At 37.6% G+C, this 23,315-nt stretch overlaps 1 protein-coding gene across 2 annotated transcripts in view; it reads right to left on the bottom strand.

The window, feature by feature from the left end:
- Nucleotides 1-486: 486 nt before the first annotated feature.
- The window catches only part of LOC136676464 (ankyrin-1-like), a 159,809-nt gene continuing 136,980 nt past the window's right edge, over nt 487-23,315 (bottom strand). Inside the window, exons 40-44 of one of the 2 annotated variants that reach the window (XM_066653513.1) lie at nt 22,337-23,006; nt 21,139-21,478; nt 13,717-13,800; nt 9,463-9,542; nt 487-6,190 (exon numbers count right to left, since the gene is read on the bottom strand). In XM_066653513.1, coding sequence (XP_066509610.1) covers nt 9,468-9,542; nt 13,717-13,800; nt 21,139-21,478; nt 22,337-23,006 — 1,169 coding nt within the window. In that variant the 3' untranslated portion in view covers nt 487-6,190; nt 9,463-9,467. Of the gene's footprint in view, nt 6,191-9,462; nt 9,543-12,185; nt 12,342-13,716; nt 13,801-17,762; nt 17,982-21,138; nt 21,479-22,336; nt 23,007-23,315 lie in introns of those variants that run through there. The other variant, XM_066653514.1, reaches the window with a different exon arrangement.

Raw genomic sequence — 23,315 nt, 5'->3', positions numbered from 1 at the left:
CACAATTGTGCTTTTGGAAGAATGGTCAAAATTCCCATAAACACACTACTAAATCTTATGGGAAGCCTTCTTAGAATAGGTAAAGTTGTTATAGATGCAAAGAGTAGGCCAACATCATATTAAACCCTAAGGATTAATTAATTAACAATTATTAACAATGGGCTGTCACTCAAGTTCATATGCATGCAAAGGCAGATGAGGAAATATATTTGGCAATATATATATAAGAATGTGGCATGCCAATGATATGGAATTTTTTCAGAAATAAATTAAAGGTACTTTTAAAAGGTTAAATATATAAATATGTAGTAGAAGGTATTTGAAAACAAACAAATACAGATGAGTAAATAAATAAATAAGGCATAAGACATTTTAATCATGCAAAAAAATTTTGTTTCAACTTTGGACTGAGCGATAAAATGGACTCATTGAGGCAAAATTAACAAGACAAAGGCATGTGTGTATTCATTTCTTTATTAATCCTGTAAATGTTCATATTTTTCAGCTGGTGTACAGGGTAAGTCGTCTATACATATGACTCAGGTCTGACCATGTGTGATTCGAAGACCTGTGTATAGGTATCTTTTCATTGTTTTTTCCCATTAAAAAATAAAATAAAAGAAACTGAAAGACCCTCAAGGCCTCTTTATTTCCCAGGTCGCAGGCATACCCCAGAAGTTTCAGTTGCTAAGATGCTATAGGTACATCCATAACAGAACTCTAATCCCCGGTAGTAGGTAATAAATCCCCATTAGCAATTGCAAAGCATTCGAAGTATATATATATATATATATATATATATATATATATATATATATATATGGATAAATATTTTTATATATATTTCTCTGTATATATTAAAAACATTATTTTTTCTGTGCATGTGCGTAGTCTGCATTCCTTTTTATGAATAATATGCTATTGCATTACTGATTTCAATCCATTCTCTAGAAGTTAGGAGTATAAGTGTTCTCTAGTTTTTGCAACAGTTTACATTTTTGCATGTAATCATTGACATCAACTCACTGTGTCGTTAATTCACAACCCACGTGCGTTTCACATTTTGTGGTCAGGCTCCATTTAGTGATCAATTAAGACATTTGAAGAAATTAATTCTATACTTTTCATATATCAGTGGAAGGGAGAAGTGATGTAGGGCTTGAACTAGGTCATACTGAAAAATTTACATTGCCACATCTCTCAAAAAATTTTCAAGGCTTGACGCTGAAGCCATTATCCCTAAATAATATCCCACAATTCATCAGCAACGTATCACTTTCTGTTTACAGAAATAATATAATAATAATAACAATAATAATAATAAAGAAAAAAGAAGAATTCATGAGCATAAAAGACTTTACATCAGGTTACCTATAATTGTAATATAAAGCCAATTGTACGTTTTAATAGCATCTGACCCTGTAAATATGAGACTCAGCAGCAGATACAGGGAGAACTAAAATACAATACCAATGCATAATATATCCATTAAAGCCCGTTTTCTTTCAGAATGACATCTTCAAAAGTAACATATTTGTATAATGCTGGTTTATGGCCATGTTTGTTGCCATTACAAAAAAAAAAAGTGACAAATATGCTTATTTTTCTATTATGTGAGTTCTGTTGTTCTTGAGGATTTTTAATGAACATGTTACATTCTCTGTAGGTAATAGTACTGAATACGTTGAGGAAAAAGGGGGAGATCTTTGTTATAGTAAACAACAATTTCCATTTAGAGTACTGAAGGTTTTGATAAACATGACAGAAACATTGAATACAGTAATTATGAAGCTACACATTAAAATGTTGCAATATATTCAGTACATATATTTGAAAAAAGAGTTAACTATTGTCTTTTTTTTCCAAATTTGGCATTGTTGTGTAGTATTCATATTAGGTATGCATCTATTTACTTATTCGTCAACAACATTTGGCATAGCTAGTAAGAAGACTGGTAAAAGTTGCTTTTTTATTATTGAGAGCAGATATAATTTTATCTTTTGTGGAACGTTTTACCAGGCAGCTTTGGTGATTATGAGATATTTTATGATTTGCCCTTTTGATTTGTTGAATTTGTACCCTTTAAATGCAATATTCCATTCACCTAAGCACAGTACATTATTTAATTCACGTTTGCTTTGGGGCTTTTTTACTTTTACTAATTAGTTTGGTTTGATATGCATAGCAGTTTAACACTTGTGTGCTATCAAGGTTTATATGCTGTACCCTAATGGGCAGGCTCTTATTTAACTAGAAATATGCTAAATATGCTCAAAAGGAGTCCAATTTTATTAAATAAAACTAAGGCATAAGGTACGTTGCTATAGGCAATGAAAAGGTAATATGTTCTGACATCATGACTAATTGTGGTTAATGCTACATTTCCAAGTACCAAACAATGCTTCTTTTATTTGCATAAGTCTCAGTGGATGGCTCTAATCTGAGCCACCCAAACTGATATGATTCTTACATCATATATCTTCCCTACAACTCCCTACAAAATGTCTGGCACTAGAGTGTTATGTTAAATTCATGTTTATGATGTAGTTATAAGCAATGAGTGTTTAACTTCTTTTTTGACATATTTCACATCATGAATTCAATATGGAGCAATCAAGAAATGGCATTAATGACTATTGGTCTATGAGTTGCACAGGATTATGTAATACTAAATAATACAATTTGTAATACAAATTTTCAGTGTTTTACCTATAGTCTTCTAGGTTACGCCATGCCAGCTCATCTGCCATCAAAAATCAAGCAAGAACTTTGTATTAAATTCATGACACTTTGCAATATTTCCAAAATGGAATCAAAATCATTTTTGAGCTGCACATTTCTGAAGTTTGGCCCATCTATTTCTTAATCACATCTTAAATAGTGAATGTAACTCTAGTAAGCATGGCTGAAATATTGAGTATAAATACTACACAATATTTAATTTTACGTCAAATAATTTTCTTATAATTAGGGCTGGAAAATATAGCAAAATCCTGATACTGCAAATGTTTTTGCATTTATTGCAATATATATAAAACAAGCCGGAAGTTTCACCATAAATTGAACAGACTCATCTGACATAATTAATAATTCTAAAATGGGTGGGGGTGAGTGCATCTTAATAAAAATGAAAATTAAGCCAAGTAACTTACTTTACTCTGAAAACTTTTCTTGAACTTTAATGCTACACAATTGATTTCAATGCACCAACCACAAAAGCAGGTAAGCACTAGGTCACTCTTCTCGGGGTGATTTTGGAAGGGGGCAATGAGGTAGTTTGTTACACTCGCTGACTCACCATTGTCACTAATGTATTCAAATAAATCAGATCAGTCAATTTAGCCTGAAGTCACTGATTAAACATGTTTGTGGTTGGTGGTTGGCTGTTCACACAGAGCCTGGGCATCACTCTTGAGCGCCAAACCCTTACACTGGTGAAAATGATGTTATATGAGACAGATGCCTGAAGAAGAGAACCATGCGCATGTCCTTGAATGGGAACATTGCACATTGTGATGATGATTCTGATGTATTATATAGTGCAGCTCTAAATATGGTATAGCTCAGAACTTAAATATTTAAGATGCGGTTAAGAAATGATATATTTAAGAATCAGTGGGGTTCCTGAAAATCCATGACATTACCTAGGCCTCACTGTCACCTTCAGAAGGATACATAAGTGGTCTTCAACGAAATGGATGTACAAATGTAGTTAAACTCCTACGATGACACATTGCATATAGATCTTGGCCTATTTCATTATGAGGATGGATCTGAGGTCTGCAGGTTTGCAAAAGAATAGGTTTTGGTCTACTGGCTGCTTTATACAATAGGCCGTAACATATCAGGCTTGAAAGCTACATTAGGAGCTGTGATTGCACAGATATGTGTAAGTAATTGTGTGTGTGCTGGAGGAGGGGGATTCAGCATGCAATTGCTGGGACAGTGCTACAGTCTAGTCACAGTGTTGAGTGGATTAGTGTCTTTGCTGAGCTCAGAGAAGAAATATAAATGACACTGAGAGGACTGGCAATATTTTGTTAACATTATACAAATTCACCGCTATGCTACTCTACTCTAAAGATTGTAGTTCTGTCACACAATGCCTTTAACTTTGTTGACATTATAGCAATGCAGCAAGAGGAAAGTACAGTCAAAATACTGATATATTCAAGTGTAGAAGAATGCCCAGGGAGAATAACTATGTTGCATTTAATGGATCACTAATGCTATTTCAAATGGTTAAGTGGTTATTTCAAATTGATTAAGCTAATGAATGGTTTGCCATCTCAGAACAGGAACTAGTTATGGAGTAAAGGCATGACGATTCAATAAAGTACACAACTGGTGCATGAAAAAACTGACACTGAAATATTTCATACTAATGCAGATGTTCTGATAGTAGATCTTGTTTTTTCCAATCATCATTTACAAATAATGTCCATCTTTCTGTACATTTCCAGTCCTTAATTGCTCAGTTACACCTGGATAAATAATAGCTTGTTGTAATTATCAGTCAATTACCTTGTAATAATGTCTCTCCATGCACATGGGTACTTTTGTAGCCACCTTTGTAACTTGAACTTAGAAATATACACCTGCAAACTGATGAGGTGAGTGCATTAGTGTATTGATGAAGAATCTTGTGAGTGATCCAAGGTTATTTCTAAGTATCCTGAACCCCTCTAATAATACTCCTTCTTCCTCCTGGCTTATTAACTCATGTAATGTCAGTGTATTGCCTATGTTAAATATAAAAATATAGGACAAAAAAAGACCTAATGACATTCTCCCGGCCCATGGCCGTGTCTATTCATATTGCCTTCCCCTAATAGGACACAGCATCTTATGTAGGAAAACTAAACCTGAGCTACGGATATCTTTTAAAATGGAAGACTCGGTTGCTACATATGCTTTGAACAGGAGTGTGTATTTGTGTGTGTGTGTACATATGTGTGTTTGTGTGTGTGCTCAATCATGACTAGCAGCTGACATTCCTTCACTCACGCTATGCCACTTTCAATAAATAATTCCTTCATAAATCTCATATATATATATCCCTTACAGATCTCCAAGAAAGGCAATTAGAAGACAGTTATAGTAAGCAGCACGCCATCCTAAAAAATAAATATCTATTACGGCCAAATTCCTCAGCTGCTTTTCCTGGGTGGAGAGACAGCGATGGGAAATATAACAAAAAACAAATAAAATAAAATAAAGTAAATAAAATAAAATAAGAGGAAAGAAACATCATCTGGATTACATGGACATTTAAAACACACAAGGCAGGACACCATTCCCAAAACTGACTCAAGCAATTCATTTGGATACTGACATTAATATAAGACTGCTTTGGAACTAAACAGGAGGATGTGTAGAGAAGGTATCAGGACATCAGCAGCATCCTCATCGCATTTTTGTTATTATACATTTTTTTTCTTTTTGGTTATAACATATACCACACCCAACAGACACAACGAACATTCATGTAGTAATTGAGTGCATATTTTGCAGTATGTACAGTACCAAGTGCTAGAAGGAACAATCTTTCCAAGTGTGATAATATTCAGAAGTTCTAGATTAAGAGGATCTACAACACATTTTTATTGGAAGACTCAAATTTGTTTAGAGCTGGAGCTGAAGGGAGGAACGTTGTTTCAGAGTTGCTGTGTGTGTGTGTGTGTGTGTGTGTGTGTGTGTGTGTGTGTGTGTGTCTGTGCTAGACTTTTGCATATCCCTTTTTAACCTTGTCCATTGTGAAATACAACCTTCAGGGGACTGACATCCTGATCTTGTTGTTGCCCCCAAACTCACTGACCCACAGTGGCTAACTCTTGTCTCCTTTCCACGAACTCCCACCATCAGGAGTGCCCAAAATCCTTCGCTGTCTGTGGTGTAGGTAAAGGCAGGCCATGCGGCAACACTCTCGCATGCTGATACAGAAGATTACAGGAAGCACTTTTTGGATGCTTTTTTTTCCCTTTTCCTAGGTTCAGTTTTTGTTTTATATGAAATCATGCTTCTAGCCTAGTTCTTGTTTTAAGTTGTGTTTTTAAAAAGAAGTCATAAAAGCCATCTATTGGTACTGGTGTCCACTGCCTGCTTTCAAACTCTCTGCTTTCCTTTATCCTTCGGCACTTGCTGCCCATCATGTGTCTATGAGAGAAGGTTTGGGAGTGGGGGACAAGTCCTAGAGGGGAAAGGAGAAACAACATCAATGTCAGATGTTGCATTAACTTAAAATCATATTTATGTCACTTGATCAAATGACCAGAACCTCAATGACAATAAGATTAAATCACTGCTCTCAATTAAAAATGTTTAGACAGTGGGTGTAACACAAATAAAAATTGAAAGTAGGGATTGTTTTGTATTGTTTTGAGTGGAATACAGGTTAAAAGAGATTTGCACATTATTGCAGCCTGTTTGTAATTCCGATTTTTCCTTCAATGGCATTTTCTGTTTAGTGGTGGCACAGTGGTATCTTATTTTTGATTTTTATATTTGTTGGGTCTTTTTGTGACAACCAGTAGATTTTCAGCAAAACTGACTTTACCATAAAAGAAAAAATGAGTCACAAGAAATGTGTTAGTATCTTTAATGAGAATAATATTAATATACTCCTAAAGCTGCCCTAAGTAAGTTTTGCAAGTGGCAGGTATTTCTCTCTGGTGGTATTATGAACTTACATGAAAAGTTTAAAAAGTTACATTTTTTTAAACATGGGTTGTGCTGCTTTTCATTTCTCTAAGCAGATTTATGACTACAAGCATGGTCACATTCATGGAGTGTACAAAGAGACATCAATTAGAACTCTATGATGGATGTATCTTTAAAATTATGCAGTTAAGTTTGTGCCAAAAGAAAAAAAAATGTATTTTCAAAATAAGCTTCCTTTCGGAGGTGGAAGATTGGAGACAAAAAAGCTACGTTCACATAGCAGGTCAAATCTGACTTTTTCAGTCTGCTGTCCATACTGCCTATACAATGTGACCTGTATCTGACATTGGTTTGAACAAACAATACTCCTAAACTGACTTGCATTCACAAAAGCACGATGCTTCAGGCGTTGACCAGAAGAAAAAATTCTTCTGTTTCATAAACTTTTGTTTTTGAAATGAAAGAATGGCACTGGACTGGTGTTTTACTGCTGCACTGTGCCACAAGCTCTCCCATTTCTTTATTCCAAATGAGCTCTGTGTTGAAAACAGTGTGTTAATTAAAGAGTGTAAAGAATATTAATACGGGTGTTTCTTTCACCCTAAGCATAAGATTCCCAGGTCTCTCGCAAACTCAATGGTGACATAATGAGATTAATATTTCCATAATCCACATATATACAGCTTCATACCAACAATATAAAACTGTAATATAAAACTACTAAAAAAGAACCAATATGCTAGTTTGTTTTTATAAAAACACAATGTTCCACAAGTTTTATTTTCACATAAATGGATTTTTTTGTCATAAATGAGGAACCTGGATTAAGAAGTTTCACAATATTTTTTTGTTTCTGGATATGTATTGGAGCTCAGTACCACATATAAAAGTGGCCCAAATATGATTTTAAAAAGTCAGATTCAATGCCATTTGTGCTGTTGTGCTGACATAGCCACACAAACAAAACATCTGTGTCACATATGAAGAAACAGATTGGATTTGGGCCACTACCTTCTGTGTGAACGTAGAGTCCATTTTGGTGGGGCTAGCTAACAACCAGCTAACACTGCAAAAAAAAAAGAAAAAAAAAAAAGAAGATATATAGCCTCATGTTAATGCATCATTTTATAATAGGCCTGAACCACATTATGCTTTCACACTGCCACAATTCGCATTTCCTTCATTTTGGAATTACAGAAGTCTTATACTCTAATCCCTCAGGTCACTTAGGCCAAAACAGCTGTGCTAGGATTTTATCCACACCCTCACCAACTTTACTCCTGCCAAATCTGACCTCACAGTTCATCTCTCTGCGATGTGAATTCTTTGGGTTTTAACAAACAAATCTTACTTAGTGCAGCTTTAACCCCCAAACCATCCAAACAATTAGACTAATCCAATTTTTAGACTGCTAATATTTGTTTGTGGGTTTTTTTTGTGCATATCATCGCTGTCTAAAGAAAAAACATGTATCTTAAGTATAGTAATTTTATAGGAGAAAGAAAATAAATTCTATATAGAAGTCACAAGCACTTTATCCCAAATCATAGAGTAAACTAAATTGGACAGCAATGGTAACACATCAAGTTTGTTTTCATAACTAAACAGCACTGAGAGCTATGACCATTTGCTAACAGGCTTTTCAGAATTCCTTTGCCTTTGCTGTTGCTAACATTGCTATTCAAAACGTGACCCATTAAAACTTTTAATATTGTATACATATATAATTTTATACGTTAGAAAGTATAAGGCAGAACTGGAAAGAAAAATACAAAAACACCCTAAAATTCCAACATTCCTAATAATCTTTCAATCCGACCATATAATATTTGCAAAATAATGATATATATTTTTTGTCAGGTTGTGTGCTGAGACTGGCTGTTTATTTTCATTAATCAATTATCTCAAATTCAAACCCAAATCAGCCAAAACTGTACAACCATTTCCACATTTCTCCACTGATTGTCCATTTTATCAGCTCAACTGACAATAAAGTGAATTCTGTAGTTCAAATATAGACTGCAATCCATCTGTTACTATGCATACTTTGTTTGTCTCCTTTCACCTCGAGTGGTCAGGACCCCCACAGGACCAACCCAGAGCAGATATTACTTAGGTGGTGGATCATTCTCGGCGCTGCAGTGACACTTACATGGTGGTGATGTGTTAGTGTGTGTTGGTCTGGCACGAGAGGATCAGACAGAGTAGTGCTGCTGGCCTCAGTGTCAGTGGGAACACTGGAACTGAGAATCTTCCATCAACCAAAAAATATCCAACCAGTAGTGTCCTGTGGACACTGATGAAGGAGTAGAGCAACAGATGAGCGGGCACAGAGTTTAAAACCTCCAGCAGCACTCCTGTGTGTGATCCCCTTGATGGGGTCCTGACTGTTAAAGAACAGGAAAAACAGATGGACTAGTGTCGGTAATTGTAGAACTAAAAAGAGTTACTTATATGGTCGGTGAAGCTGTTAAAATGAAAAATGAGTGTAGAAGCAATGAAGTGGCTTTAATGTTATGGCTGATTGGTGTATACAGTCATGTGCATATTGCAGTGCACTGTTTACTGTGGCATTACCATTGGCCAAGACCAAAGTGACATTTCATTTAACCAAATGCAAAAGGAGCAATAAGTAGTTTTCTAGAATATAGAGCACGAGGAATAGATTTCACATATAAAATATATCATTACACCAAAGGCACCCCAAACATTCAAATACAACTGTAGCTACATTCAAAAAAGCTATTTAATCCCTGTGGTTAGCAGGATTAAATGAGCACACAGCAGGCCTTTAGCCTGTACCTTGCTCACTGCTTTACTCTCCGCAGAGTGGCACATTTCACTATCTGAGCCCCACCCTTCGTCACATCCACAACCTCCGACTACAGCAGCGAGGAGCAAGGAGGAGGCAGAGCAGCAGATGGGGCAGTCCAGAGAGCAGGGGGTGATCAGGAAAATGAGGGATAAATGCAGAATAGAGAGGAGGTGAAGGAAGAATAGAGGTGTAAAGACAGAGAAGGAGAAAAAGATGTCAGGCAAACAAAAGTGAAGGTGACAATGATACAACAGGGAAGAGAGGTATAGGCAAGTGAGAGAGGGAAAGATGAGAAATGATTAAAAAGAAGAGTAACAGTCCAGAGTTACATGGGTCAAGGATGGATAAAATGTGCAAGGAAAGTAAGAAAAAAAATAGAGAAGCACAGAAGGGAGAAGCATCAGAAATGTCTAAATAAATACATATATATTGCACACAGAAGGACACCCAACATACACAGTTTAGAGCAGAGTTTTAATGGATCAGAGAGCATACAGGGAGACATCACAAAAGAAAAGCATAGAAGTATCAACCAAAAGGGTTAACAAGATCAAAATGAACACCCGTGAAGAGGAACCAGAACAGACTCATAACCACAAAGATATCGGTCCCACTGTATGTTTCTGACAGTAATAACTGGGTTGTTAGGCAATAACTTCATATGTAACAACAAAGAAATTTGTACACTTTTAATGGGAAAGCATTCAGTGTTATTGTAGTAGTACATCTGTTATAAAGCACATGTATTAATGTCAGGTTTAATTATTTAATTATATTTGAATAGTTGTAACAATGTAAATACAATGTGCAATATTTCAAACTGGTGCATTTATAACAAAAAATAAAAACAAAAAAATTTAATTACTATCAATAGGTTAAAGTAATTGCAATTGGAGAGGTCTGTTTGGAGAAGTTCCTATGAAGGTAATGACCCTCAATCAATTACGTGTAATTACATAAAGAAAAATATGTTGTTATAACTATTAAAGTACACATGTATTTACATAATTATAAACTGAATATAATACAGCTGCTCTGAGTTAGTATGTGGTAGTAAATGACCTGTAGATACATTGTTGTTACATGTTTTGTTAATGTGTAAATACCCAGTTATTAGGCACAAAAATATATAAAGTGGACCATAACTCAGAGTGTCAAATGGAACAGGCTAGTCCTTGAAAACACAGAGACAGAAACACAAGAGTTGTGAATGCTGTATGTTATCATTTCCTCTTTTCTGAATGGACATGTTAAGTTTGATATGTTTTAGCCTTATTCTGATAATCCAAACTAATCACACAGCCATCATATCTATTTATTTAATTATATTTAATTAATACAGCTTTATTACATGCTCTGTATTGCTAGGTGCTGTGAACAGAAACAATAAATCTCATTGCTCTCATGTCCAAACCTTTTACTTTCAATTATCTATTAATTATTTTTACATATTTTCTTAGATTTTCTTATATATTGAAATTAAAATGGGTCCTGTTTCTAATAACTTTATATAAAACAAAAATGTAAACCATTGCCAGAGTTACCACTTCAGAGATACAAGGTATTGTTACAATGGTGAACAAATGCTGAGCAAAGAGCTTTTGTTCTTTATACTTGTCAAGAACACTGGCTTTGATTGGTTCCTCCTTTGGGAACAGAATGAAAATGAGGCAATGAAAAAGTGAAGCCAAGTGCATGCTGGGAAAAATAACCAAGATGCACTAGGAGAGGCTGAGGAGATCCACGCTTTCCAAATCCCAACATAATCTATATAAATCTTGTTTTAAATGTCAGACTTAGAGACTTTTACATTAATCTTTAATTAATCTTTCCTATTTATGACTGGTGTTTTTTGTAGCTTCTATTAGACTCAGTTACTGTTATATATTTTAGAACATTTGTACACTTTCATGCACATAATAGAAGAAGATGAATACAGTGTTGATCATTTTTACATGCTTTGAGGTGAAGTTAACAAATTAGCTTCAAAACTCTTCAGGTAAGACAAAAGGTTTCCTGAAATCGAAATGTAATCAGGATATTCTGTTTTATTACAAAACACTGAAACATATATGTTAATGTTTTAAATATTATGAATATATATTAATGCTAGTTCAAATAAGGCACATATAACCTAAGGTCAAATTAGTGAATGATTGTCACTATTGTCATGAGTTTGTAACAGATTTTTTTCTTATAATAATACGTAAATATTCCTTTAAAAATAGTGTACACTATACATTCTCACCAGGAATATTTGCCTATCATCTGCCCTGTGACTTGACATTCCATACATATAAGGTGACTTGAAGGTGGTTCATTGAGAGAAAGGACTAAAACTCATTTACTTTAAAATAAGTCTGCATTCTGTGCACTACATTTCAACACATATACATATATGACACGCTATTTATTTGAAAATGTCAGTGTTACTATTTCATAATGAATGGATTTAAAAGGACTATATTCATGTACTATTAAACTCTACTCAAAATTAAGATGGCTTTTCCTTTCTCTGTGGAGATCTGTTCATCATCTGTTCTGTCATTATATCCAGTAAATTAGTCATTAGCATTAAGCAACTTCTAAAAAGCAATGCGTTTCTAACACATCGAGATAATGCATGTAATCCATCTGGTATCTCCTGACACAATAGAAACTGCACTCACAGCAAGTTCTACAGTCAAGCGTAATCCAGACTGGATGGTGTTCAGAAACCCACCATGCTTTCTCGCCCCAGGACGGCATAGCTCATGAACTGCTCAGCGTCACCATCCAGCTCTTCCAGTTCCTGTGGCAGACCCTCTATAATGAGCTCCTGACCCCCTTCCTCATCCTTTCCCCTCCGAACCACCTTCCGCACAATCTACGGTCATCCGACCGACAGATGAGGACAAGGCCAGTGGGACAGAGTGGAGACAGAGGGAGCAAATGAATGGATTAAAATAAGAGAAACAAGATGTTAAAGAAACTTGAGAAACTCAGGTGTGAGTGTAAAAGAAGTCAAAGAGTGTGGATAGAGGAATGAGAGCATAAGGGTGGACTGATATGAGACTTGGTGGAATGAAGGGCAAGTGGATATGAAGACTCTAACAAAGCTTCTAAAGTTTCAATTGTTTCCTTCATCATGCTCTCAGTCTCTATCTTGCCTTGTCCCGAATGAGTCTGTGGCAAGATCTATGATATCAGTTTATACGACAAATATATATTTTTATATTTATATAAAAAATAAGGAAAGTAAACACAGATCTGATAACACTGATTTCTGCTAGACCCTCAATGGGATTTACAACTTTTTACCAAGTTCTATATTTTTAAAAGGTTGGACAAAATGTTTTCTTCAAGTGAAGATCTCAGAAGTTCACAAAATAATGCTAATCCAGATATGTACATTAGATTTTGAAAAAAAGAATGAATCACATAGAGTTTCACTGTCTCATATAAAAGATGAGATTTTGCACATAATTCCAAATATCATATTTGAATGTATAGTACATAATCAAAATAATAACACAAATAAATCTATAAGATTTCAGAAAATTTGTACATATAATACTAAAAAAATATCTGTAAACTATGAATCATTAACACTTTTTATTTTACATGTTCTAAGTGGGCTCCCCTCCACCGGTGGCACTGCTTTGCTAAATCCATGGCAGATATCTGTTATGGCCCACAAGAAAGAGCCACAGAATTAACACTAAATTCGTGAGAGCATTACACAAGCACAAAACATTGCCACTTCTAACGTTCTGGAACGTATAGTTCTATTTTTTAGGACTTCTATGTGGCCCTTTAAGGCTCTGAGGTTTCTCCACTGGTGGAAGAAGAAAATACAAATGATGTCAAATTGCAAAATGGCCATATTGCTTCCAGCATAGCATTATAGATGTTTTTGCAATCTTTGATCTTTGCAATATTGGCATGTAAACTTTGGTGCAAAGAGAAAGAGGCAAACACATCAGAGCATTAAAGACATGAGAAAAGGACCAGCAACACAGAAGCATTGCAAGTCCCATTAAACAAAAGATGTGTAACTGACCCACGTAGTGTATGGTGACATTTGATGCACATTCACATTACTGTGAAACCATCAACTCATCACCACCCATCAAAATGATTATCGTTGTAATAATCATTTTTTCCTGAGCCCAAGGGTTACTACACCATTTGAATCTATAAGGAGTGGTGAGGTGACTTTGCTGCAAGCAACAAGCAGTACGAAGCATGGGGAAGCTGACCTTTTTGGTGACGATGTTGCCATGCTCATCTGTAAACTGCTCCTCTCTCACTTGCTCTCCAGGAAGATCCTTGGCCTCATCCCCCTATGTAATATATGACAATTGAAAAGCAGTGTAGACAGCCAAGGAAAATTAAAAAAGCTTTCAAAGCAAGATAAAACTGAGAAAAAATGGCAGCCTTTTTACTGAGTGGTGTATTTACAAAAAACATTGTTTATGCTGCTCCATTAGTTAAACACACAATCCCAAACATACCCTGTATATACAAAGGTTTGTAGACCCTTGTCCTGCTGTGTGATTTACACAAATTTAAGGTCCACCCATGGCTGATAAAGACATTCAAATCTGTACGCACATGGCTTGTGTAATCTCCATTGACTCTGCATGGCATTGGTCCGCATAAAAGATGCTCTGGAGCAGCTGAATATGAGCCTACGACAAACATTCCCAGTCCCAAGTAAACACAAGAGGGCTAAAAAGTACTCTACACTGTCAGAAAAACCTTTGATTATACCACTACAGGGACAGCAAACAGTAAGACCACAGTGACAGTTTTTCTGAGAGTGAAGCATTGGAGGAGTTGATCTGCAGTCTTTGGAGTGATGAAATGCCATCAAATACTTTTAGAATGAGTTTAGAATGAGTAGAAAGTTTTGCTTCTGATGTGGCATTTATCATTCAGTTTGAACATTCTCAGAAGAGTAGAGTATGATACTTGCAGCATAGCTGGGACCAAATCTCTGTTAAATCTTTGTCTCTACAATAATGGGCAAACGCTGTGCTCTCTGGTTTGTTTATGTTCAGAAGCATGGCCTCTGTGTTGGGGAATGATATGCTTGTTGAAAAAAAAACCCAACTGAAGTTTAACTTATTTAATAATTTAATTATTAAATAAACTCATTCATTAAACCTCATTCGTAACTCGTGTTGTTCAGTTTTGTAGCACTTTCAGTAATGCAGTTAGCCTTCTATCGAATCTGAAAAAATTTCCACCTAAAGTAATAATAAAAAAAAAAACAAGCAAGAATAAGTCAATATTAGCCACCTATGGAGCAGGTATAGAACAATATCCTCATTTTTGTTGGTGCTTTTCTATGTTTAGAGTTCTCTGTTATCTAGATGCCTTTCCTCTGATGTGAGCAGAGTGAGAGAAAGCCTAGTATAGTGGGTAGAGACAGTTTGTGTTTTTACCCATTTACTGACACCAGAGCTTTGTAAACACATTCAGCTCGTTTCGAGCACACAACATCCCTTTTAAGATCCTCTGAGTGAGTGGGTGTCTACAAACATCTGCTCACATGGAGTATCTCTGTCCCCCACACTGGTCGCTATAAACATTACATTTTATGTTGTTTTAATTGTGAAGGTGCCACATTCAGTGCTTCCAGTTTCATTCACTCTAGCATAACTTTATATACTTCAGAACAGAAGTGTATATGCAATATACATTACAGCACTGCAAACTGAGTAGCTGTGATGCAGCTGTGAATAGTGAGGACATTTCACCTCAACAGCTGGTAGATGACAGATATGAGACATCAAAACCTCACATGGCTAAATTCTAACATACACTAATGTGCTAACATGGCTAACAGCTTTGGCTAAAAGAATGAATGTCTAGAATTTCAGATTTTAAAAAAGCCTTATTAAACCATATATCAATCCAGTGCAAGTAGAGAGAAAGCAGAGGAAGCAAATGGTACAGGACTATGAAATGTGCATAAGGAACATTTAACCTAGAGAATAGTAACACTGAAACATGAAGCATCCATGTTTTGTATAAAAGTTTCGGTATCACCATTCACCATGGAAGAACACAACACTTACATTACACACTAAAACGTATCTTGTTTGCAGTTGTGAAAACCCACACCATCACACTAAACTGACATATTTAAGTCTGTTATTGCTATCTATCAAATATCTTATCATCATTTTGCTGGGCAATGTAGATATATTTCCATCCTATTCTATCCCCTTTTTAAATGGAAATATGTTCAAAGCATTCATTTTTACTTACAGGGCACAAGTGCTGAGGTGACATACTGTACTTAACTTATTTTCATAATGTATTAAAAATGTAGCAAAATTAACTGCACCCCAGAGTCTGAGAAACTTGAATGATGGTGATCAAAAGCCCTGCCACATATGAACAGACTTGAAATACATATTTAACTTATGTTTTTAGTGAAAATAACTTTTACTGCTCAGTCAGCATGCAAATGTTCCAACAAGTTCTAATATTGTTTTAATTCTGGAATACGTTTTAGTCCTTAGCATTGCAAATAATGTCCTTTCAAGGTTAAATGTTAACAGACCAAACATTTTAACTGCAACATTCAGAGGATGTTCTAAGAAATCTGTCAGGGCTCCAGAGGGTGCTACATAATAAAAAATTAAGAAAATGTTTAATGCAATACTCGGAAAAGGTTGTATGGGTGTGATTCAGGCCTCTTGCTGGGTAAGTTATGTTTATTATGTTCACTGCAGCATAATATTTTGGCAAAGACAAACCTATTCTTATATCATTTAAACATATATGACTTATTTAACATAGAGTTGAAGAGGAAGGCTCTGGTGAGTGTAGCATTAGCATAATTAAATATTATGTGTTATGTTTACAGCAATTTTTTGTAACATAAAATCGTAATTCAACATACAAACATTCTCCCACTCTTTTGTCATTTTATGGTAACTGTTGTGTAGTATTAAAAATGACTATTATTATTTTATTCAACAAAAAATAACCTAAAAAATTTGGTTTGAAATGGACAAATGGTGAGAAAAATGTATTGGTCGCTGCATTTGTTATGAACTCCATCAAGGATGGATTTGTTCTGTTCTCAAGGACAATACTGTATTCAAATATATGTAAATTTTGGTTTGACAATTTAAAGAGGGGGATTTCAATGTTAGCAGTCATGATGGAAGCTTATTAATACATAGAAATAAAATGGCAGCTCTCATTTTCAGTACACTTTTAATAACAGTTGCCATAAAATGACAAAAAGGCTTACAAATGTATTTATATACCTAATACGGTTACTTTTTCTAATTTACTAACTATTAACTAATATTTCATTATTTTGACCCAAAATGTAAAGAGTGTCATAGACCATAACTTCAAAATGACAGTGAAAGGCTTGTTCATCAGTTCACAGTTTAAGTTATGTCTTTTGCTGGGGCACTCATTACTCAAGAAATACTGTAGCATGATGGTTTTTCTCATGTATTATCTGTAGTCCGACAGAATAATTATCTGTGTCTATGTAATAACTAATGGTCAGTATATTTTAAAGTTTCTAACAATGACAACAGCTATTATTTAAAACTTTGCAGATTAAATGATAAATCTTGATCCTGTTTTAACCCCTTTTAACCTCACACTACCGTTAAGAGCATTAGCTTACTTCTCTAGTTCCTCTGCTGTCTTTACACTACTGTAAATGAACTTCATCATACAGTAACTCACTGACAAACTTAGACACATAAACATATATAGTGCCCAATAGAGATTGTGTATCCATTCGAACTTCTTGACTTGGCAGAATCGTACACTCATGCTTCACCTTAAAACATAAAGGGTTTTAATAACGTTAAGTAAATTGTTACTGTCCAAAGGAAAATCCCGTTTTTCATTTTTAATTTCTACGTCCTTTGAACACCTAAGATTGCTCTTTACATTGTAGTTCAAATTCAGATAACTGGACCAATGGCCAAATAAAAATGCTGTTATAAAAATAGTTTGGAATAAAAATGTATTTACATTAACATGCATTAAAGGTTAAGAAGGTTTTTTTCCTCTAAAAATCTTAATTTTGGTGATTTTTCTGTAGACTGAGTAAGTCACTACTCTGGAGATTGACAGATTGTTACAAACTGGACCACACAAGCTTTTATTAGCTGTGCTAAGTTTGTAAGTAATGCACTCCTTTAAGAACAGCATCATCCAAAAATGATAGTTTGATTAAATTAAATCATTTTTATGTTGATTGACATTGTCCTACTTTTTTTGCATTTGCCCTCCATTCTCTAACAAACAATACCTTCAGTATAACTCTGCGTCTCACAACACGAGTAGTGACGTTCTCCTCTTCGTCTGGCACACTCTCGTCCTCCCCCAGTTCCCGATCCAGCTGAGCATGAATGTAAGACAGTGCCGAACGCACAGAGCCACTAGCTATGTGTAGCACATTCTGGCAGCTGATCACCAGAAAGGCCAGCAACACAAAACTGAACAGCAGCTCTGTGACTAAAGCCCACATTGTGTCACAACTGCCCTCTCTCTCTCACACACACACAGACACGCTCACAGTCTCATACACACATGCAGTTCCTCGAGTCACTATGCCTTCCAAAAGCAGCAAATCGCCAAAGGCTTCCTTTAACTTTTGTGCTTTCTCATCCCAGGTCTCCTTAGAAGAGCATAAGCAGTCCACAGTTACAGCCCATGCCCCCCCTCTCCTTTAGTCCTGCTTAATGGTCAAGCTGTCCACTCCTCGTTCTGAGCTCAGCTGGGTGTGGGAAGGGGCTGACCAAAATGTCACCAAACACAGGCTGCCCTGGTTGGCTTCAGTCTCTTCTCTATCTCTCTCTCTCTCACTCTCTTTCCAAAAACACCCCCCTCTCCCTGTCTCCAGTTGCCCATATGATAGGCACGCTTTAAATACTTCTAGCTGGACAGCTCTTTGAAGCCAATAGTTCATGGACGGCACAAGCTGAAGTAAATGCGACTATCAAATCTCAGTGTCTGATATGGGTTTTACATGTGGGGTTATGTACTGTACTAAAGACAGAGCATTCAGTTTCCCCAGAAGTGTAGTTGTGGATATGTGTGACCCTGTAATAATGGTGTTCATCCAGTTGAGTCTGTTCAAAAGTGATCCAGAAATCTAATGTTGGCAATGTGTAAAAGCTTGTCTAAACTGTTTCCACATGCCGACCCTATACTTGCAAATGCGACCGTAATAACACAGGCTTTATCTATTTCTCTTGTTATGTATGATTAGGATACAGTGAGAATTATCCACTTAGGCCTAAAAGGCCTTTGTAGTCAGTGACCTTACTGTTCATGCATTCTCATCCAAATATAACTGAAATAATCCCTCCCCCAATGGCAAAAAGTAGCAGCAGCAGCCATGGGGAGGGTGAGAGTGAGAGGAGGAGAAACAGGTGCTATATTTGGCACCAGCTGGTTCTTGTGTCCTTCTTGGGTTTTTTAGTTTGTGTGTGTGTGCATGTGTGTGTGTATGTGTGTTTGTGTCGTGATCAACTACAAGGTACAAACATGTGCGTATCTTCAAAAACATATCTTCAGTTATATTTTCCTTAACATCAAAGTATAATGGTTCCATGCATCAGCTTGCAATGGCAGTATATTTTAAGAAACTCCTTATCCCTCCCCGATGCGGAAAAATTAGTTCACGCTTTTATTACATGAAGATTAGATTATTGCAATGCACTTTTATCAGGATGCTCCAGCAGAAACTTGAGTAAACTCCAGGTAATTCAAAATGCTGCAGTCAGGGTCCTCACTAAAACTAGAAAATTTGATCATATCAGCCCAGTCTTATCGAACCTTCACTGGCTTCCTGTTAAATTCCGTATTGATTACAAAATTCTTTTACTCACGTATAAATCCCTACATGGTCTCACCCCTGAATACCTGCATGACCTCATCACACACTATGAACCACCAAGATTACTCAGATCTCAGGGCGCCGGCCTCTTACTAGTACCCAGAATTCATAAGACTTCAGCGGGGGAAAGCCTTCTCCTACCAAGCCCCTCAGCTCTGGAACAATCTTCCAGCTAGTGTTCGGGACGCAGACACAGTCACTATGTTTAAGTCTAGGCTCAAAACACACTTGTTCAGTTTAGCCTTTGGCAACTAACCTCTGTCTAGTTTTAGGTTGTCATTTCAGGAACTCATGGACATGGAGAATCAGGGTAAACCCAGATGATGTGCTCACAGTTTCTCTTGTTTGGAGCGGAAGGATGTCTTTGCCTGAGCTCCTTCTGGTTTCCCTCCTCCCAGTCTGTTACAGTCAGATCCGTCACTACACTAAAGAAAATATTCACATGCTCTTTTTCTCTGCTGCACTCAACTAAACTAACTGCTTCCCTTTTACTGTTTTCTGAGAGAATGGTGGACCACTGATGGAAGATTGTTTGCTGGATTCTTCTGCAGACCATATCAGACCAGCTGCTCACCTTATTATTATTATTATTATTATTATTATGTAGCATAATGACATTTCATTAGTGATCATTTAAAATTCAATCTATAGTTTGATCAGAGGAGGATGGGTCCCCTTTGTGAGTCTTGGTTCCTCCCAAGGTTTCTTCCTCCAGCCTCGAGGAAGTTTTTCCTTGCCACTGTCGCCTTCGGCTTGCTCGCATTGGGCTTTGATTTAAATGTTCTGTTCTGAAACTGTGAAGCTGCTTTGTGACAACGTCAGTCGTAAAAGGCACTATACAAATAAATTTGATTTGATTTGATTTGATTTTGCAGGAAATAGGCCACTAATGGCACTTTTCATTGCATGGTACCTTCTCTAATCTAATCTACTGAGAACTGCTTACTTTTTGGTATCTGGTAACTGACTGGCTTTCCATAATCACACCTCATCCAAAAATATAACTGGTGACGATAAAAAACCTGTCACTAATGGGATACGTGGGCTTTGGAAAATACAACAATAGAGGTGGTAACGTTCAATGTTGTTTACTTATCATGTTTCCACATGTTTTAGTTATTTTTTGGGGCTGAACACAGCTCCATGCATCAGCTCACATAGATCAGTACAGTTTTTTTGTTCCTTGTTTCAACAGGGTTTTTCATCGGCCACCAATCCAAGGAGCGTTTTGAAATTCTTTAAAACCATGGTGTAATTTTACAAGCTGTCACTGAGTCAGATAAAAAAGTGATTGGTAACATAGCTTGGAGATTTGTGTTGGTTGTCTACATTTAATCATGATGGTCAAGTCTCTCTGGACAATCAGCAAAGTTTACAGGTCATGTCTAGTCCTTTCTTGGCTCACGTGGAACCACGAGTGAGCAGGAACTAAAAGACGACCAGATTGCCAAGTGGGAAAGCACAAAAGCAGAGTACAGTTTAGTCAAGTTGTGTAGGTACCATGCAGTGAAAAAAATGCCATACTTTGTATGTGATAGCAAGCATTTATTAATAACCAAAAAGGTCAATCCAAATGTAAATCCACATCCACTGAAAACCTAAGAAACAAAGAACATTCCCATATCATATATCCCCAAACATATGGGGATATATAAATATATATCCAAAGTGATGGAAACCTCTTAAACAAACAGCAACAGCCTATAGAAGATCCACTTTATGTACTGGAAGCAATGGTAATCACTATAAGCATATCTCTCTCCAAGTAACGCTTATTTCTTACCTGTCCCCGGAGACGCATGTCCTCCCATCCTCGTAGTTCAGGTACTCTGTGGGGGAAGCCTAAGCCTTTCTCAAAAGGCTGGGTTCCTCGGAAATGCCCCCTCAGGATCTCAGAGTGACCCATATCCCGCACTGGCTGGAGCAAGGCTTCCTGGGATAGATGGGATTGACTGGGATCTCCATCCACAGCTGCCCGCACCGATGACATCATGGATTCCATTGTCTGCCTGGGGCTGGGAGACTGAGAGCTTCCTACCCAGTTCTGGATGGGATCTGGGACAGAATGCCATCCAGGGCTAGCTTGGTCCTGGAGGTAGGAGAGGAAAGAACCTCCACTTGACCTGAGGGAGGACAGCCAAAATTAATAAAGAAAATAGGAGAAGGAGGGAGCTTTGGTTTGGAAAAATCATTTGGATAAATGTTTTCTACTAAGGTCAATTGTTCTACACTGTATGATCACTAGATTAGGAACACCTACTGTGTATCTAAAACTCACTGTCCATTTTATCAGCTCTACTGACCATACAGGAGCACTTTGTAGTTCTACAATTACAAACTGTACTCTGCATACTTTCTTATTTCCATTTCAACCTGGTCTTCAATGATCAGGACCAATACAGAGCAGGTATGATTTGGGTGGTGGATCATTCTCAGTGCTGCAGTGACACTGACATGGTGATGGTGTGTTAGTGTGTGTTGTGCTGGTATGACTGGATCAGGCACAGCAGTGTCTCTCAAGTTTTTAATGCCCTCAGTATCACTGCTGGACTCAGAATTGTCCACCAGCCAAAAATATCCAGCCGATAGCGTCCTGTGTCCACTGATGAAAGATTAGAGGATGACCAACACAAACTCCGCAGCAACAGATGAGCTACTGTCCCTGTCTTTGCCTTTACATCCACAACGTGGACCAACAAGAAAGGTGTGTCTAACACAGTGGACATGAATGGACACTGTGTTTAAAAACTCCAGCGGCACTGCTGTGTCTGATCCGCTCGTACCAGCACAACACACATTAACACACCACTGTCAGTGTCACTGCAGCCCTGAGTATGATCTACCACCCAAATCATACCTGCTCTGTCATGGTCCTATAGCGGACCTGATCTTTGAAGAACAGGAGAAATTATTTTTACAAGTCAAATTAAAAATAAACCCCTTTCTTAGTACTACATACTACAGACAGAAACTCAGCTTACCTGTCACCATTGCGGTCAGCAACTCGGCTAAGCCCAGGGGACTCACTCATTCGAGCATAAACCCTCTGCTGCCCTGCAACGAGAGACAAGCCTTCCACTAAGCCTGTGCCCTCGCCTCCTCCACCTCCTCCTCCTAACCCCCCATTGGCACCTCCAGGAATGCTCCTGCCTGTATCAACGGCAGGCCTCTGTGCCTTCTCATCCATCTCCAACCCTTGACCTCGGTCCAGCCCATTGATGTTGACACCTCCGCTCGTGCTTGGGGTGGCTGCGGTACTGTGCTCGGAGTCTGCTCCTATAGACTGGTCCTCTAGCAGCTCTATGGAACCACTCAGCCCCCCAGTGCCCCCCAGCCCACTGGGTATACGTCCTCCGCCCGGCGTCACACTCCCAGGCCTCCCTAAACTTCCGTAGAGCAGGCCCTCTGAGTCATCGGCATTGCTGCATTCCAGTGAGGAATCTTCCACAGTCACCAGCGAGGGGCTGTTGCCTGCGGGCCACACCTGCACCTCAGACATCTCCATGAGCGTGTCTTCCTCTGTAGTGGCAATGGGCGCACACTCCATGCTGGACACCTCCTGCCAGTAGGGTTCATGACCCAAAGGAGAGGGCAGGTTATACTGCATGGAGGTCGGCGAAAGCAGCTCCTCCTGCACCACCAGCCCATAACCTGTGACACAGAAAGAAGCACACTGACACAGGCCCCTCCCCCCACCCCCCATCCCCCGTCCCATCCCCTCCTGATAGCCCTGGGAGGGATGTGCTCTGGATCAGGGAAGGGAAGGTGTAACAAGGTAGGGAAGGTGTCGAGCTATAGAAGGGGAGGGATGGGGGAAACTGGCGGGGGGCGGTTGTTCTTGCAAAGCCAGAGCAGCCAGCAGCAGGAGCACAGGCAGCGGAGGCAGCAGTGAATACACAAGAGAGTGGGCTATAAATTACTGATGCCTCTCTGCTGGCTGACACTTACAGACATAAGACC

This window comes from Hoplias malabaricus, chromosome X2 (genome assembly GCF_029633855.1).
Source record: "Hoplias malabaricus isolate fHopMal1 chromosome X2, fHopMal1.hap1, whole genome shotgun sequence".
NCBI classification, from domain to species: Eukaryota; Metazoa; Chordata; class Actinopteri; order Characiformes; family Erythrinidae; genus Hoplias; species Hoplias malabaricus.
This window is presented reverse-complemented; position numbering and strand designations above follow the sequence as displayed.